Here is a 19418-nt window from a genome sequence, read left to right on the forward strand (position 1 = left end):
GGATGGGCACCATGGGGAGGGGACGCTGAGCAGTCACTCCTCTGACACTCCTCTGACATACTAGGACAGCGCCAGCAAGCTCGAGGAGAACGTGTATTACTTTGGCCGCACTGTGGAGACATTACTGCTCCGCTTTGGCAAGGTACCTGGGCCCCTGCCAGGTCTGGGGAGGGCAGGCCCCCTCCGACTTGGGAGCCAGGGAGATGGGCTGTCTGAAGTGTCCACCTTTGGGACCAGGCCTAGAAAGAAATCTTGGTCACCATGGAGGCATGGGGTGGGGCTGGCTGTGCCAGGGGCCACTTGGGTGGGTGCCTTCCAGGCAGAGAGAGGCTCCTTGGAGCCCAAATCTAGGGCCGTTGCTGCTCCCGGTGACATGAAGCACAGTAAGCACCAGCCTGTGTCTCAGTTTCCTGGGACCTGGTCTTACCTTGACCCCTGCCCAAACCGAAACAGAAGGGAAAACCGGGCATCCAGTGAGCCAGCCTCCCCCAACCCAAAGGGAGAGGCCGTGTTAGGCATGAATTGAGGCCTGGAGGTGGGTGAAGATGTGCCCGGGGAGGGAGGGCGTGGGCAGCGAGCCTCCACCCTGGGCTCTGTGCTCCCAGACCATCGTGGAGGAGCAGATGATCCTGAAGCGGGTGGCCAACATCCTCATCAACCTGTACGGCATGACGGCGGTGCTGTCGCGGGCCAGCCGCTCCATCCGAGTGGGGCTCCCCAACCACGACCATGAGGTGAGTCTCCCTGCCCGCTTTATCCTCTGAACTTTAATGAGGCCAGTGGTTGGAGGAGGGGGTCAGCGAGCCGCATGACCCAGTCAAGGAGTCTCGGGAGCGAGGGACTGGGCAGGTCAAAGGCCTCAGCCCGGTACTGGTCCAGGAGGCTGCTCGTTTGCTGAGTTGTGGCCATGGCCCGCACTGGCGGTCAGCTCTGAGGAGGAGGTCTGTGCTGCTCAGGACACAGGGCTACTCCCTTTTGTCTTCCTACCTGAGGGAAGAGGAGTGGGTGAGTGAGGAGGGTCCCAAAGCTGTGCCCTCCTCTGGCTGCCTTCCTTACCCTGCCCGAGGGGCCGGATGCCGTAACTGAGCACCTGCTGTGTGCATTGTCCCACAATAGCCTGTGGGCACTAGGATTATGATGGCCTTCCTGCCACAGAGGAAACTAAGGCTCAGAGTGTCGCATAATTAGCTAACTAGTTGGGTCAGGGCTGGAATTAGAATAATGACTCTGGCTCCTGAGCAAGGCCTTTTGACCCCAGCCAAGCTGCTTAGTTTGGCTGATGGAGTTCCTTAAAGCTCACACACCAGAAAGGGGGTGCCCTATGTCATCTCTAGGTCTCTATGTCAACTCTTTAACCTTGGTTCTGGCAGGTTCTCCTGGCTAACATATTCTGTGCCGAAGCTTATTACCAGAATCTCTTCACCCTGTCCCAGCTGGACAAATGTAAGTAGGGTGGCCTTGGGGGTGGGAGGGGAGGGCCTAATTCCAGGTGACTGTTGATGGTGAGCTGCTCCTGGCCCCTGTCAGGCTCCCAGGGCCTGCTGGCTGTTCACCAACCTCTCCCTTGAGTGAGGGAGGGTCAGCCGGGCTGGCCTGCCGGGCAGGAGCAAAGACTGTCAGAGTCCCCACAGGTGTCTGCCCAGCATGCCTAGCCCCAGTCTGGCAGCTGCCTAGTGAAGGTTTGCAAAGGAAGGCAGCGTTTTACCTGCCTCTTCACCCCCTGCACTCCAGGGAAAATCAGTCTGCCTTCTAGCAGAAGTCCCAGGCTTTGGCTCATGCAGCTGTTGGTCTGGAATGCTCCTCTTCTACTGTAGCCACTTGGCCAAGTCTGGGAACACCCGGCTCACATTCTTCTTCTGACCCTTACGGTCATTTGGCCTCAAGGCTCTGTGTCACGTGTCCCCTGCAGAGCCCACCCCTGTTGCCAAGTGACGGAGGAGAGGAGCCCGTGATCGTGTATAGCTCCTGGCCCTGGGTGCTGGCATGTCTGTTACGTGCTGTGGGGGGAGACACGCTTGCTCCTCTGGCAGGTTTGCCTGGTGAAAGGGTCCTTCTCCAGCCCCTGCTCCCACAAGATCCAGGGTTCTTCGGGGTTACCAGGATGAACCCTTTGGTTTATGGGATGAAGCCCCTCTCCCTCCTTTCTCCCTGCAGCCAGAATCACCTCCTTGGGGGTTTGGAGGAAGAGGGTCACCTTCAGGACTCCCTTCACGGTGGGTGGGCTGTTCTTTGAAAAAAAAAAAAGAAGTTCCAGGAATATTTCTGTTATCACAAATCTATTCTTTTTTCCTCCCAGATTCTCCAGAAAATCTAGATGAACAGATTAAGAAAGTATCCGAGCAAGTCCTAGAGAAGCGAGCTTACATCTGTGCCCACCCCCTGGAAAGGACGTCCTGAAGCAAGAGGACAGTGTTCCTTGCTGCCCCCAAGCCATGGCCCATCGCTGGACAACTCTTTCTCCAGAAGGTGGAGGACTTGGGGTTTTTTACAAGTGGAACCGTTTCTTCCCAGTCTATACCAAAAGGGCCTTCTCCTGGCCTCAAGGCACCTCTTTAGGCTTTGCCCTGCAGGCCCTGCTGCTTGACCTGATCCCAGGTGCTGAAGAAACGGAGAGAAGGCAGTTGGTGACACCTGGGATTTGAGGGGCTTCTGCTAGTTTAGTGGGAGACATCGCTGCCTGTGGCACGAGGCTGGTGGGGACCTGTTTCGGGCTTGGGGAGCTGCTTCTGCCGGACCACACATTCTTCTGGTGGGCTGTGCGTTCTCCAAGAAACCACCTGCCAACTGTGTACGTGGAGCATATACACTTAAAACATATACTGGGAGCTAACGAAAACCAGAAAACATCGTTTGTGTTTCAGCCTTTGCCGCACTGGTCACGTTTTTCCTCAGAGCCCTGGGATCCCCCGTCTGGTGATGGCCTCCAGTTCCCTTTGTGTTCACCCCGCAGGAAGAGGAAGGCCCTGAATGCTGACGGGCAGGTGCCCAGGCCACAGTGCTCCAGGGAGTACCAAGTCCCTGTCTCTGGGCTTTCTCGGGTGATGGGTGAAAACCATATGGTCGGCTGCATGACAGCATATGCTGTTTCTTGCCTGGGGCCTGTTTCCTGTCTCTATAGAAGTTGGCCTTCACTCTTGAAGAGGGGACAAAAAGGAATCTTGAGGTGACACTAATAGACCTTTGCATTTCTCTAGACTCTTTTCTGATGTTGTTAGCCAGATGCCTTGGTCCCTGCGTGCTCACACTGGCACGCTTCCAGGCCTCACCTGGTCCTGAGAAGTTTGGGGCTCCAGAAAGCCCGCTTTGGCCATCACCTGGAGGTGGGAGGAGGAGGCCAGGCCCTTCCCTTTCCCTTCAAATACGAGTCAGTCTGCGTGGACGGCTGGCCTGAGCACTCCGCCAGGGTTTGGGGAACTAATCTTCAAGAGGTAAAAGTTTACAAATCTTGTGACATTGGACGTGACTTTCCAGTGAAACCTGACATTCTTAGTGTTTTGTTCGCAGGGAAGCATTCTGTACAAAATGGAGAGTACTAACCTTCTAGTATAGTGCCAGGACCGGAGGCTGCATGGAGCACCTTTGCCAGGGAAGCATCTGTTCAGACCTCCCGCCCCTGAGGGCAGCCCTCGGGAAAGGGCTTCACTGTGGGCCCGGAGTCATGGTCGCCCCTGGCGGCAGCTGGTTCTCTGCATCCAGCTGAGTTTCAAAGGCTGGGGCCCCTGGTTCAAATCTCCCTTTCCCACCTGCCGTTTCCAAGTTTTCCTTAAACACATTGTGGGGAGGAGAGGCCCCAGTGTGCGTCTGTGGCCTGCTGTCAGCTGGCACTGGCTACCCACCGTGCCCAGGGAACGCGGCTTGGGAAGGCCTGCAGTGGGGCCTGGCATCGCTGGGCCAGGCCAGGAGACCTTCACGCAGCCCCAGAGCCTGTTCCGGAGGGAGGCAGCAAGGGCCAGACAGGAGGGAGGCCAATTTCAGCAGCCTGCCAGCATTTCCAACTGTTTCTCAGAGCTGTTACCCACTGCCCTCGGGGCTTGCGGGAAGAAAGAAATCCATTTTATCTATCTGATCTAGCTTTCTGAGAAAGGTTTCTCTGGCAAACCAGAGATGAGTTTCTCTCTCCTCTCTCTCCCTGACCAAAGGCTCTGGCAACCAACAAGTCTGGATTCTCTGTTAACCTGTAAATGAGGCCCATCTTCATAAACAGGGTGAGAGGGACCCATGCTCCTAGGCTCCCTCCCTCCCCCAGAGAGGGATGGCAGCATCTTGGAATAGGAAGGGAGTCAGAAGGTCCCAGAGGTGCCCAGAGCCCCTGCCCCCAGCCACTGGCCAGGCATCTGGTCCTGGGTAATGTGTGTTGGGGCTCAGAAAGCCCTTAGACCTATCTTCCGACTTCTGCGTTTTGTAAGAAACCAGACCCAGAGCAGTGAAGCAACTTGCCCAACGTCACACAGCAAGTTAGCATGACAGCTGGAATTAGAATCCAGGGCCCCTGAGTTTTCACCCAGCCTGCTGACGCCAAACCCAAATCTGACTCTCAGAAAGTCTGGGCAGCTAAAGCGAAATGGATCCTGCCACAAACGCACAGCAGCAGAGTTCCCAACTGCCCATGGCATCGGGAGGCTCAGCCCCGCAAAGGCCTCTTACCTGTTCTGGGCTTTAGCACTGGAGAAGGGGGCAGCTCGAAGAAAAGTGGTGGCTTCCTGTACAGGTCAAAGTCCTGGTGGCGCCGGTCCCACGTCCACCTCCTTCGACCCAGCACGTTAGCGAGCGGTGTGTTTTCCCTCCACTCCTGCGTGGAGGACGGCACAGTAAGTTATGAGGGAGGTTCCTGTGCACACCCCGCCTGAGGCCCTACTGCCCCCCCCCCCCCCCCGGACCTCGTTCAGCTCTGTGACCATGCCAACGGGCGGCAGCCTGATGCGACGGTCGCTTTCGGTGCTTTTGTGAAGACCTGTCAGTTGGAATCCGTTGGCCATGAGCCAGGCCTGGCGGGATTGCTTCTTGGCTTTCTTTTCCTCTTCCTCAGAGTCCTGGGGCTCCACCATGGCTGAGAGGTAATTCTGGGAGTACGTGAACCTCTTCCTTGGTTCCTAGAAACGAGGGGCAGACACGAGGGTAGAAGGGCTGGTAACAGACACGGACGGGGCCGACTAGCCCTCCAGTCTCCAAGCAGGTGTCAGAAACGGCGGCATAGGGGGGACAGAATGACAGTCCCTGACAACCAGACCTCCAGAGTAACTGAACCGTGAGGGTGGCGTGGGTGTTCTCGACAGAAGCAGCCCTCTTCTAAAGGTCACGTGCTGGCAGCCTCAGCCAAGCTTTTCCTTCGGGGTGACAGCGACAAGAGCTCTCTAGGGAAGGCGAGGCCTCCACACTTGTGTGCAGACAGGTGCCCGGGAGCAGGTGTTGAGGATCGCTTGGCTCTCCCACGTGTGGAGGATTCACATGTAGCATGGGAACAGAACACCTCTCCCTCCAGGGTGCGACCCCCCTGTCTCCTTCCCCTCACTGGTTGACTCTCTTGTGCACGTCGGAGAGTGCCTGCTGACCTCCGGGCAGCATGGTCACGAGAGGAGAGGGTTCACTGGGTTAGCTGCATCCACTGCCTCCCTCTCTGGGCCTCTCACCTTGGCCATCTCTCGATACAGCTCCTTCTTGGCAAGCTGTGTGGAATTCAGGGTCTGGATGCTGTAGTTATAAACCGCGTCTTTGGCAGGCACTGCGATTCTGATCACCTTCACCACAGACTTCGGAGGCTTCTTGCCGACCTGGTAGACCCCGGCAATATTTTTCTGAAGAAAGAGACACCGGTCACAACCCGCACACAGGCCCCTCGACACCAGCTGCCAGCTTATGTGGAGCAAGCGGACCCCTGGGACATGGCTGTGGTTCAGGTGTCACTTCCTGAGCACCAGGGCGGCCACTCCATCCCAGAACACTGCCAGAGGGCCATCAGGTCCAACGCCTCACCGTCCGGGGTGGAACTCGGGACCAGAAAGGAGATTGGTGTAAGTAAGGTCGGTGTGACTGAAACACACAGCACCCAGCCATGGAGAGAATTTGTGGCTCAGATGGCCAGAAGTGGGAGAAGCTTCAGGTTTTCGTGGTATATCCCATCCTTGCCCGTGGTCACCTTTCAGTGCTGACTACATAGGGAGCGTCCCCGTCTCTCCAGAGCCCCATGGTGGTCTGTCAGCTCCCTTTGTGAATGAAAACAGCAGTGAGGAAAGAGAACAGTGCAGGGAAAGGTGGCGGGGCCCCAGGATGAAGCTGCACTCCGTACTGTGCAGCACCCATAGCCTGCCCTTCACTTGCCTGTGCACCTCCAGCAAAGTCACCATCTTTTGCTTTGAAGGAACTTTTTTTCTTAACCGAAGATGGTGACCTTGACTCACATACTAACCACTACTTCAGGCCAAGCCCCAGTGTCTTAGTCTCTGAGCAGTTTCTGTAAGAGAAAGCAAAGTAACCAAGGGAAAGATTAAATAAATCTGTGACTCAGACACGAAGGAAAGGTCAAGGCAGTAGGACCCGCATGGCTGAGAGCAACAGGGACTGAAGGCAAAGGCAGGCCAGACGTCATCGGGTGAGGGACAAAACTCTTGCCTTGGAGCACCTTCCAGATGACCGTGCCAGACGGGCCATCTGAGCTAGGACCCTGTGGTGGCGCACACATGGCTTCGTCAGAGCACTGAGTATTTGGTCCAGTTTTTCCAGTGGGAGGGTTGGTCGGAATGAGTCAGTCTGCGTCAATAAAAGTGCAAGTCCTCAGAGCTGATGGATTACGACCTAAGGGAGTCCGCTTCTTCCTTTTATGATACTTCCTGGAGTTTGAGGTTGAAGTTCCAACCAAAAGAGATTACGTGAGGTCAAAACAGTGGTCAACGGTGTTTCTGGATGCCTGGCGTTCTCTGCCCTGGGGGTGGAGGCTGCAGGGAAAGTTGGACTCTTCAGCCAAAGTAACTAGATGCCTGAGGAGGAGGACCAGTATCCAAGACCAGAGGCACAAACTGAACTGAAGCCAAGCTATTGGAAGGGATGGGATAAAAATTGATCGTACATGCAATCCTAAAAACGGCAGACGAAAGAAACAAACACTGGGGGCAAAACACGAGAGTTGAGATCAGGGGCGCGGGCGAGTGAGACGCTGCAGAGTGAACTCGTGAACTGGAATCCAGGCTCAGACAGCAAGCCCGAGTTTAGGGAATGGGAACCAAACCCAAAATGTGTGAATAACAGAAGCCCCAAAAGGAAGGGGGAAACGGGAATCGGAACTTTTAAGAAAGCAGGAACATCGGAATAGATCAGGAAACTTCCAAGCCTGGACACACTGTTTATGAAGTGTGAGACCCCAAGAGACAGCAGGCCACCTGCGAAGGGAAAAGTACCAGACTGACCTCAGATTCTACAAGAGCAGGAAACAAGGTGGAGAACTTGAACCTAGGACTATACATCAGTTGAGGTGAGTGTGTCAGGTGTGCAAGGCCTGGGAATTTAGGCAGAGACTTTGAAAATACACTGGGAAGAAAATTCAAAAGGGAGGAGGAAAACCCAAGAGTTTGGACAAAGGTACCAAGCGATGTTTTCTTGTCTAAAAAGGACCAGAAAAGCATAGTAACCTAGAACTGAAATTCTGGAGACTTAATATATAAAAGGGATGGCAAGGTGTGCATAGGAAAAGGAGGGCATTAATATAAAAAGTTTCAGGGGCCGCCTCTGGGTGGCTCAGTCATTTGCGTGTCCGACTCTTGATTTTTGCTCAGGGCATGATCTCACAGTTCGTGGGTTAAAGCCCCATGTTGGGCTCTGCGCTGACAGGCCGCAGCCTGCTTGGGATTTTCTCTCTCTGTGTGCCTCTTCCCCTTTTGCACACACTCTCTCGATCTCAGAATACACTTTATTAAAGTTTCAGAATTCAGTAGGAATTTACAAAAATGAATGTGGTCTTTAGGACAGCCACCTTAGAAACCAAGAACGTGTAACTCTTAAATCTTTGGTCTAACCAAAGAAAGGAAGAATTTAAAAGTGAGCCTCAAAAGCCTAATCTAACAATACTCTCAGTAAATGGCTTGCCAACTGGCAAATCTCGGACTCAATTTTTTTTTTTTTTTTTAAAGCTAACATGCTGTCTATAAAAACTGCTTTAGGAGTGCCTGGCTGGCCCTGTCAGTAAAGCATATATGACTCTTGATCCCAGGGTCGTGAGTTCAAACCCCATGTTGGGTGTAGAGATTAATTACAAAATAAATCTTTTTAAAAAGAATGGCTTTAGACCAAAAGATACAGGGTTGCAATTAAAGGGAGGAAGAATACAAACTAGGCAAAAAGGAACCACAAAACCAAGACGAGAAAAACTGGAGTGGCATTCGGAAGACTGGAGCACATAATTCAAGATAAAAATCTATCAAGAGACCTTGTATATTGAGAAACAGAGCAAGAAGGTATAACTGTCATGAACATTTGTGCCCCTTAACAATACAGCCTCAAAGTTTATTAAGCAACTGACAGGACTGCAGAGAGAAATGGACATCTGCTTAACATCACTGGATAGTGATCAAGGAAGTCAGAATTCGAGGGGCCAAGAACCTGGAGAGAAGGAGAAAACATTGAATCCTCCCCCACCCACCCTACACAGTTTACTCTCAAGGTATTTATTTGCTGATTCCTAAATTGCTCATGAATGAGATGAATGGAGCAGACAAGAACCCAGGCAGAAAAAGCAGCCAAGATGTTCGGAGCGCCTGGGTGGCTCAGTCAGTTGAGCGACCGACTTCAGCTCAGGTCATGATCTCATGGTTCGTGGGTTCGACCCCCCACATTGGGCTCTGTGCTGACAGCTCAGGGCCTGGAGCCTGCTTGGGGTTCTGTGTCTCCCTCCCTCTCCGCCCCTCCCCCACTCATGCTCTGTCTCAGAAATAAACAGAAGACATTAAAAAAAAAAAAAAAAAGCAGCTAAGAGGTTCAATGTTCAGCAGGTATTTTGGAAAGTGTCACCATGCTGGAAATCAAAAACTGGATTCCAGAGTGTGCCAAGGAGGAAGGCACCTGTTTACACCCTAAGCTTATAGTCGAAAATTCAGAAAATCTGTGCTTAGAAATAAATGCAAACAAGGGATAAGCCTTTTTAGGGGAATTTGTCCTTCATTGGCGTGCTAGAAGAAAATTAAGTCCTCTCTGTAGGAAGATACAGTTTTTCCTGTACAGTGTTCACCATTTAAGGAAACACCCCAAGGCAATCTACCAATTCAATACAATCCCTATAAAAATTCGAATGGCATTTTTCACAGAAATAGAACAATTCTAAAATTTTTACCAAACCACCAAAGACCCCAAAGAGCCCAAACAATCTTGAGAAAGACCAAAGCTGGAGGCATCATTTCCTGATTCAACTATATCACAAAACTATTATAATCAAAACAGTATGGTATTGCCATAAAAATAGACACAAAGTTCAATGGAACAGAATAGAGCCCAGAAATAAACCACACATATATAGTCCATTTATAATAAAGGAGCCAGTAATATACAATGGAAAGAATGGTCTTTTCGATAAGTGGTGCTGGGAAAATAGGACAGCTGCATGCAAAAAAAAAAAAAAAAATTGGACCACAGTTCACATCATACACAAAAATCAAGTCAAAATGCATTAAAGACTTGGATCTAAGACCTGAAACCATAAAAATCCTGGAAGAAAAAATAGGCAGTTAACTCTTTGACATCCGTCTTAGCAATGATTTTTTTGGATTTGACAAAAGCAAAAATAAACAAGTGGGACTACGTCAAAGTAGAAAGCTTCTGCACAGCAAAGGAGGCCATCAGCAAGATGAAAAGGCAACCTACTGAATGGGAGAAGGCATTTGCAAGTGATACAACCAATAAGGGGGTTAATACCTAAACTAAATAAAGAACTCCTATAGCTCAATAGCAACAATCAAAAAACAACAAAACACACCTGATTAAAAATGGGCAGAAGTTCTGAATAAACATTTTTCCAGAAAAGATACACAAATGGCCAACAGGTAAATAAAAAAATGCTTAACATCACTAACCGTCAGGAATATGGAAATCAAAACCACCCCACACGTTTTAATGACTATTATTTAAACAACAAGAAATAACCAGTGTTGACAAGGGTGTGGAGAAAATGGGCCCCTTGCGTACCCTTGGTAGGAATGTAAATTGGTTCAGCGGCTATGGAAAATAGTATGGAAGTTCCTCAAAAAATTAATGGAACTACCATATGATCCAGCAATTCCATTACTGGGTATTTATCTGAAGGAAATGAAAACACTAACTGAAGAAGATATATGGACCTCCATGTTCACTGCAGCATTTATGATAGCCAAGACGTGGAAGCAGCCTGTGTCTATCCATGGATGAACAGACAAAGATGTGGAGTGGGGTGTGTGTGTGTGTGTGTGTGTGTGTGTGTGTGTTACACAATGCAATACTACTCAGCCATAAAATAGAAGGAAATCATGCCTTCTGTGACAACATGGATAGGCCTTGAGGGCATTATGCTACATGAAATAAGACTGAGAAACCTCACTTACTTGTGGAATCTAAAATGAACAAAAACACGAATTCATAAATACACAACACATTGGTGGTTGCTAGAGGTAGGGGGTGGGTGAAATTAATAAATGGTCAAAGGGTACAAACTCTTAATCATACAATAAGTAAATCATGGGGACGTGATACATAGATAGCATGGTGACTACAGTTAATAGTACTACATTGTATATGAAAGTTACTAAGAAAGTAGATCTTAAGAGTTTTCCTAAGGAAAAAAAAAATTGCTATATGTGGTGATGGGCGTTGACTTACCATGGTGACCATTTCACAATATACACAAATACTGAATCATTATGTTGTATACCTGAAACGAATAGAACATGTCGGTTATGTCTCAATTTTAAAAAACTAAGACACATGCCAAGACACAGGACCAAATAGGAAAACGAAGAGAAAAGGTAGGTAATAGAAAGAAACCCAAGATAATCCAGATACTGGAATTACAATTAATATAATAAGCTAAATGAAAAGGTGGAGAATTGAACTAGATATCTGGAATCCATATCAAATGGATTTCTTAAATCCAAATCAAATGGAAATCTTAAAATTTTTTAAATCATTAAAATTATAATTCACTGGATGGATTTAACAGCAGAATGAACATCCAGCAGAAGAGATCAATGAGTTAAGATAGATTAGTTAAAATTTGTACTGTATACTACCGTATGGTATAAATTGAAGACGCCTGGGTGGCTCAGTCAGTTGAGTGTCCTACTTTGGCAAGGGTCATGATCTTATGGTTCTTGGGTTCGAGCCCCACATTGGGCTCTCTGCTCTCAGAACGGAGCCCACTTCAGACCCTCTGTTCCCCCACCCCCCATCCCTCACCTGTTCATGCTCTCTCTCAAAAATAAACATTTAAAAAAATATCCAGATTGAAGAACACCCACTAAAACATGGAAAAATAAAAGCATGAGATATATAAGTAATATAAGATGTAAGTCATAGTGAAAATATCTAACATCATTAGAATCCCAGGAGGACAGGGAGAGAGAACTTGACTAGAACAGAAGTATTTTTGAAAAGAAATACTGGTCTAGATTTTTTTTAATGTAAAGATATCAAGCCACAGATTCAATCAGCTCTACAAACCCATAGCAAGGTAAATACAAAGAAAAATACACCTAGGAGCATCATAGTAAAACTGAAAAGGAAAAGGAGAACAATTTTGGGGCAGCTGGGTGGCTCAGTCGGTTGAGCGTCCGACTTTGGCTCAGGTCATGATCTCACAGCTGGTGGGTTCGAGCCCCATTTTGGGCTCTTTGCTGTCAGTCCAGAGCCTGGAGCCTACTTTGGATTCTGTGTCTCCCTCTCTTTCTGCCCTTCCCCTGCTCATGCGCTCACTCTCGCTCGCTCACTCACTCTCAAAAATAAACACTAAAAAATTTTTAAAAAAGAAAAAAGGAGAACAATGTTAAATGCAACCAGGAGAGGACAGTATCTTCAAAAAGAGCAAAACTGACAGCTTTAAAGTGTGAAAATAACTGCCAAGCTAGCATTCTGCCAAGAAAAATGTCCCCCCAAAATTAACCAGAGAACCGTGATAAATGGAACTAATTGACACGTGTCCTCAAAATAGGACACTGAAATAACGCAAAGGCAAGCCACGCACACAGATACTTGTAATGCATGTAACTCACAGCTTATCTGGATTTTTTAAAAAAAGCAAAGTCCAGATAAGCTGGAGGAAAAACTGCATTTGAACAGGCACCTCACAAAAGAAAATATACAAATAGCCGACAGTAGGTGAAAATAGGTGCTCAGTATTATTATTCATCAGGGAAAAGCACATTAGAATTAAAATGTAATACCAGTACACCTCACCAGAGTGGGTAGGACTATAAAGATGGACAAATTCAAGTGTCTGGAGCACAGATGGAAAGCTACACTCCTGTATTTGCTGGCAGAAGTGTGAAATGGCACAACCACTTCGGAAATGTGGCAGTTAAACACATGCCTACCCTATGACCCAGTAAGTTTACTCCTAGGTATATGCCCAAAGGGATGAGTAGATGGGTCCAACAAAGAGGATCTGTATAAAAACACCATAGCAACTTTAGCCATAATAGCCTCCCCCAAAATACCCTGGAAAACACCACAAATGGAAATCAGCAGGAGAACAAATAATTGTGGCATACGCATAATGGAAAACTGCACAGCAACAAATATGTAATAACATAAGTCTTTATAAATATGTTTGTGTAGCAAAAGAAGCCAGTGTGAGGATGCACGCTGTATGGTTCCATTATATAAGGTCCAACAAATAGCAAGCAAACCTATTCCATGATGACAGAATTCAAGATAGTAGTTAATTGGGAAGGAGCGTGGTACTTTTTGGGGTGATAGAAACCTTCTACCCCCTGATCTGTGTAATGGTTTCACAGGGATGTGCATAGATGGAAATGAATGAGGCTATATACTTAAGATATATGCATTTTACGGTATTTGCTCTAAAAAGTATTACCAGAGACAAAAAGAGACTTATCATATTTATAAAAATCAAATCAACAGGATAAAGCAGTCCTAAATTTGTGTATATCTAAAACATAAGCGGGCAGATATAAAGCAAAACCAGGAGAGAAGAAACAAATCCATAATCCTATTTGGAGATTTTAACAGACTTCCCCTAGTAACTGAGAGAAGAATCAGAATTTAAAGATCAGGATAGAGGTTTGAAAAACAAAACAAAGTTGATGTATTTGGAACACTGTCAACAACTGCAGGATATATTTTTTTTTTCTCAAATACTCTGGAACACTTTCCAAAACTGACCTTTTCTGGATTGTAAAATATCAACAAAGGATAGGAATTATACAGAATATATTCTCCGACAGCAGTGCGTAGAACTGAAAAACAGAGGTAACAAAAAGCCCAAAGTATTTGGAAATTACAGAATATACTATTAGCTAATCCACTGATCAAACAAAAAATGAAAATGGATAGTAGAAAACATTTTTAACTGAGTCATGAAAACACAATGTATAAAAACGGGGATGCACTTGATGTTCATAGGAAATTTTTAGCCAAAATAAATACACTAAGATAATAAAATGACGCATATCTGAAAATAATCAAAACATCCATCTGAAGAAATCAGAAAAAGCAGAGCAAATTCAAGCCAGAGAAAGTAAGAAGAAGGAATAAGAGCAGAAATCAATAGGAAATAAGTGTACAATATGGAATCAAAAAACAACAGAGACACTGGTTCTTTGAAGAAAATAAGGCATTCGTAAATGCAATTTCAATAAAGATCTCAATCTCCCATAAACAAACTCATGTATGAAAAGCAACTTGATCTGACAGAATAGGCAACATAAATCATTTGGGAAGGGATGGGCATTTAAGCAAAGCGCTGGTACCATTGATCATGTGGAAGAAATGAAATTAGAGTCCTACCCTCATACAAAAAATACATTCCTGATAGATCCAAAATGTAAATATGATGAACAAAAATTTAAATCTTTTTAGAAGAGGGGTGCCTGGGTGACTCCGTCGGTTAAGCATCCGACTTTGGCTCGGGTCACGATCTCGTGGTTCGTGGGTTCGAACCCCACATCGGGCTCTGTGCTGACAGCTCAGAGCCTGGAGCCTGCTTCGGATTCTGTCTCCTCCTCTCTCTGCCCCTCCCCCACTTGTGCTCTGTCTCTCTCTCTCAAAAATAAATAAACATTAAAAAAAAATTTAAAGAAAAAAAAGGGGGGTTGCACCTGGGTGTCTCAGGCGGTTGAATGTCCAACTTTGGCTCAGGTCATGATCTCACAGTTGGTGAGTTTGAGCCCCACGTCAGGCTCTGTGCTGACAGCTCAGAGCCTGGAGCCTGTTTCAGATTCTGTCTCCCCCTCTCTCTCTGCCCCTACCCCACTAGTACTCTCTGTCTCTCTCTCTCTCAAAAATAAATATAAAAAAAACTTAAATACCAACAAGTACAAATTAAGAGGGCAAACAAAATGGAGGAAAGCCCTTCAAGCTTCAGTGAAAAACAAAAAGCTCCCACCTCGACACCGAGGTGAACACTAAGGTTTAAGGGAAAGTTTTAAAAGATTCCAGAGGAGATGACAGTCTAGTTAAAAAGGAAACAGGATCAGGTGGGCATCAGACTTACCCACGATTCTTGATTTTAGAAAGCCATGGGTTTGGTGGGGGGTGGGGGGAAGGCTGCGTGCAGAGATTTGAAAGCATAATCTCAAAAACAGTTCAGGTGCTATTCAAGTGCAAAGACAATGATAACCATGGACCTGCAAGCACCCTGAAAGTTCATTATCTACAAAAACTTTCTGAAAGAAAAAAAAAATAGTAAAGCAAAGGATTACGTAGACACAACACGCACACATCATCGCAAGAATAGAAATAAGTAAAAATTTGAAGTTGGCTAGGAGGAAGACAGGACTTCTAGTATGGTAGAGTAAGGAGTCCAATCCTTCCGTCAAAAAACAATAAAACTGGACAAAACTGTCAAAAGTAACCACTGGAAACTGTCCAAAAGCATACCAAAAAACTTCAAAGTGTTTATTCATGGAAACGTGCTCAACTTCGGGTAAGAACAGGAAGCGTCAACGTCATTCCTGCCATCCCCGGGCACTTCGAGCAGTAGTTCTCCCGAGGGTGTGCGAGTCAGGAAGATCACCAGCTGCACTGCCCGCTTGAGTGCACACTTACTTGATCTGCACTGCAGCTTGCAAAGCCCACGGGCAGGGCCAATTATAAGCAACGACAGCAATCTCGGCAGCAAACCAACAGAGCAGGTGAGCTGCTCAGCAGACCTGAGGTTGCCGTCCTACGTGGCACAAGCAACAGGCAAGCAAACTAATTAATGGGGAGACACAGGAAATGAAATAGCCACCTTAATATGCTCTTCATATATCGCTTGCTGACTGCCTGCCTGCACCAGCAGAGGAGATGTGAGAGAGAGAGCAGGGGAGGGGCAGAGAGAGAGAATTCCAAGCAGGCCCCATGTTGTCAGCTCAGAGCCCAAGGTGGGGCTCGATCCCACCAACCAAGAGATCATGACCTGAGCTGAAATCAAGAGTCCCCCAACTGAGCCACCCAGGTGCCCCTACTGCAATGCATTTTAAATGTACAGTTTTCTTTCTTTTTTTTTTTTTAATGTTTACTTATTTTTGAGAAAGAGACAGAGTGCAAGCAGGGGAGGGTCAGAGAGACAGGGAGACACAGAATCTGAAGCAGGCTCCAGGCTCCAAGCTGTCAATACAGAGCTCAAACTCACAAACAGCAAGATCATGACCTGAGCCAAAGTCGGATTTACCAACTGAGCCACGCAGGTGCCCCTTAGGTGTCCAGTTTTCAACCAAAACTTAGGAGACATGTAAAGAAATAGTAAATTGTAAACCTTATTCAGGAAAATAGTCACTAGAAACCGTCCAGTAGGTCCAGCTGGTTGACTTTAGCAAAGATTTCGATGTGGCTATTACTACAAAAAAAAAAAAAAACCTAGAGAAAATTATTTCAAAAATGTAAAGAAAGTATACACCAAGTCAAGAAATACACAATCTGAGGGGTGCCTGGGTGGCTCAGTTGGTTGAGCATCAGATTTCAGCTCAGGTCATGATCTCACAGTTCATGAGTTCGAGCCCCATATTGGGCTCTGTGCTGACAGCTCAGAGCCTGGAGCTTGCTTCGGATTCTGTGTCTCCCTCTCTCTCTGCCCCTCCTCTGCTCACACTCTGTGTCCCTCTCTCAAAAAACAAATAAACATTTAAAAAAAGAAATAGGCAATCTGAATTTTAAAAAGCTACAGGAAGACTCTGCAGTTATATCGTACAGTAACTGAAATGAAAAATGCACTAGAGGGACACAACAGATTTAAGCAAAGAATCTGAACCCGAAGATAGAGATTATTCAACCTGAGGAACAGAAACAAAAGAGTATTTTTTTTACATTTGTTTATTTTTGAGAGACAGAGAGAGAGAGAGAGAGCGTGAGCAGGGGAGGGGCAGAGAAAGAGGGAGACACAGAATCCAAAGCAGGCTCTAGGCTCTGAGCTGTCAGCACAGAGCCCGACGCGGGGCTCGAACTCACAAACCACGAGATTATGACCTGAGCCAAAATCAGACGCTTAACTGATTGAGCCACCCAGGTGCCCCAAAAGAATATTTTTTTAAATTAATAGTGCCTCAAGACGTATGGGATATTAATAAGTGAACCAACATGCACATAATGGAAGTCTGAGAAGGGAGGGTGGGGAGAGAGGAAGAAGCCGCAAAAAGTATTGAAGAACTAAAGACCCGAAACATTAATCTACTGATCTAGGGAAGCTCAATAAACCCCAAGTAGGATAAATATAGAGAGATCTACACCTGTACATATTAGAGTCAAACAGTTGAAAGAAAAATACAATGATAAAAATCTTAGAAACAGCAAGGGAAAAAAATGACTCATGACTCATCATGTACAAGGAAATATGATTTAATGGCTAAACATCAACAGAAACAACAGAGACACAATGTAATAACATTTTCAAAGTGGTGAAAGAAAAAAAAGTTATTGGTAAATATACCATGAATTCTGTGTCCCGCAAAAACCATCTTTCAAAATCGAAGGTCAATAAAGATATCCTCTGATAAAGGTAGAATTTGTTGGTAGTAACCTGAAAATTATCAAATATGCCAAAGGAGATCCTTTAAAGCTGAGAATAAATGACATCAAATGGTAACTAGAATTTACATTTAAAAAATCACTGGGGTACCTGGATGGCTCAGTCAGTTGAGCGTCTGACTTTGGCTCAAGTCATGATCTCACAACCCATGAGTTTGAGCCCCTCCTTGGGCTCTCTTCTGCCAGTGCAGAGCCCGTTTTGGATCCTCTGCCTTCTCTCTGCCCCTCCCCCCTCAAAAATAAGTGTTTGAAAAATCACTGGAAAAGACAAATATGTGGTAAATATAAAATATTATATACATTTTTCCTTCTCTCAACTTTTAAAAGACCTGACTGCATAAAACAATAATAACACCATATTTGGGGATTACTGCATATATAGATATAACAATAATAAAATAAAAGGAGGGGAGAAAACAGCTATATAGCAGAACAGTTTCTACATTTACCCAAATAAAGCTAGTGATAATCTGAAGTAGATTGTGCTTAAGATGCATATTATAGATGAATCCTAGAGAAACCACTAGGAAATCATTTTTTTAAGAAAAAAATCCATGAAGGAATTAAAGTGGTACAACTTTATATCTGTTCAACACAAAAGGAGGCAGTAAAGGAACAACAGAGAATCGAAATTAATATTAAATATATAAAAAACAAGACATAAATCGAACCATATCAAAAATTATATTACTCATAAATGGACAAACAGCAAAGATTGTCAGACTGGACTTTAAAAAAAGGATGCAGATATCTGCTGTCTACAGAATACGCATATTAGATGTAAAGGCACAGTTTGAAAGTCAAAGGGGTGAAAAAATATATAGTATGCAAACCAGAAAAGAGCTGGTGTGAGTACATTAATATAAGACAAAATGGTGTTTTAGACAAGACATGTTATTAGAAACAAAAGAGATATTTCATAATGATTAAAGTGTCAGTTCATCAAGAAGATATAATTATAAACACAAACACGCCTAACAACAGAGGCCCAAAAGACAATAAGAAAAATTAAACAGAATTGACAGGAGAAATAGACAATTCGACCATCAATAGAGACTTCAATACCTCAATCCAATCATTGAACCTGAGAAAGGAAAATCAATGACACAGAAGACCTGAACAACACTTATCATCCTGCCATTTATACAACATTCCTCCCAATGTCAGAAAAGTATATACTCCTTTCAAGCCTGGGGATGTATCTATGCCATAAAACAAATTGTAATAAATTTCATTCAATAGAAATCATACAAAGTACATTCCCTAGTCACAACGGAATTAAATTCAAAATTTCTAAAAGCCACAATGGAAATTATAAAATATTTTTTGGTGAGTGAAATGAAAATACTACATATTAAGTTTATGGGATGCATCTAATGTAGAGTTTAGGGGGAAATTTGTAGCTGGAAACACATGCATAAAAAAAAGATCCAAATCGAAAACCTGACTTTACTCCTTAAGAAACTGGAGTCACAGGGGCGCCTGGGTGGCTCAGTCGGTTAACTGTCCAACGTCAGCTCAGGTCATGATCTCACAGTTCGTGGGTTCAAGCGCCACATCGGGTTCTGTGCTAACAGCTTGGAGCCTGGAGCCTGCTTTGGATCCTCTGTCTCCTTCTCTCTCTGCCCTTCCCCCTCTCGTGCTCTTTCTCTCTTTCAAAAATAAACATCAAAAAATTAAAAAAAAAAAAAAAAAAGAAAAGAAACTAGAGTCACAAAATGAATCCAAATAAGCAGAAGGAAGAAATCATAATACAGTTTAGAGCAGAAAAACATGAAATAGAAAAATAGAGAAAATGAACAAATTCCAAAAATGTTTTTTCAGGGGCGCCTGGGTGGCTCAGTTGGTTAAGCATCTGACTTCGGCTCAGGTCATGATCTCACAGTTCGTGAGTTCAAACCCTGTGTCAGGCTCTGTGCTGATGGCCTAGAACCTGGAGCCTGCTTGGATTCTGTGTCTCCTTCTCTCTCTCTGCTCCTCCCCTGCTCATGCTCTCTCAAAAATAAACATTTAAAAAAAAATGCTCTTCCTGCTGTTCCTGTTTTTTTCAAAAATGGTTCTTCAAAAAGACCACCAACATTGGCAAATCTTTAGCTAGAATGACCAAGAAAGAAAAACGTACAAATTAGTAAAATCAGGAGTGATAGAGGAGACATTCTACTGACTTTACAGAAATTAAAAGGATTATAGGAGAGTACTATGAACAAGTATAGGAGAGCAAACTGGAGGGC

General features: G+C 45.6%; 2 protein-coding genes across 5 annotated transcripts in view; one reads left to right on the forward strand and one right to left on the reverse strand.

Annotated features, from left to right (window-relative positions):
* Positions 1 to 2862, forward strand: part of ACAD9 (acyl-CoA dehydrogenase family member 9) — a 42866-nt gene extending 40004 nt beyond the window's left edge. For both annotated transcript variants that reach the window (XM_042979627.1, XM_042979628.1), the window contains 4 exons: positions 65 to 142; positions 606 to 734; positions 1371 to 1443; positions 2297 to 2862. In XM_042979627.1, the coding sequence (XP_042835561.1) occupies positions 65 to 142; positions 606 to 734; positions 1371 to 1443; positions 2297 to 2397 (381 nt within the window). In that variant the 3' untranslated portion in view covers positions 2398 to 2862. The remainder of the gene's footprint in view (positions 1 to 64; positions 143 to 605; positions 735 to 1370; positions 1444 to 2296) is intronic.
* Positions 81 to 19418, reverse strand: part of CFAP92 (cilia and flagella associated protein 92 (putative)) — an 82434-nt gene continuing 63096 nt past the window's right edge. Inside the window, exons 13-16 of one of the 3 annotated variants that reach the window (XM_042979623.1) lie at positions 5628 to 5792; positions 4878 to 5090; positions 4645 to 4789; positions 81 to 983 (exon numbers count right to left, since the gene is read on the reverse strand). In XM_042979623.1, coding sequence (XP_042835557.1) covers positions 925 to 983; positions 4645 to 4789; positions 4878 to 5090; positions 5628 to 5792 — 582 coding nt within the window. In that variant the 3' untranslated portion in view covers positions 81 to 924. Of the gene's footprint in view, positions 988 to 4644; positions 4790 to 4877; positions 5091 to 5627; positions 5793 to 6315; positions 6449 to 19418 lie in introns of those variants that run through there. The other 2 variants (XM_042979624.1, XM_042979625.1) reach the window with 2 other exon arrangements.

The sequence above is a fragment of the Panthera tigris genome, chromosome A2 (assembly GCF_018350195.1).
Source record: "Panthera tigris isolate Pti1 chromosome A2, P.tigris_Pti1_mat1.1, whole genome shotgun sequence".
Taxonomy (NCBI): Eukaryota; Metazoa; Chordata; class Mammalia; order Carnivora; family Felidae; genus Panthera; species Panthera tigris.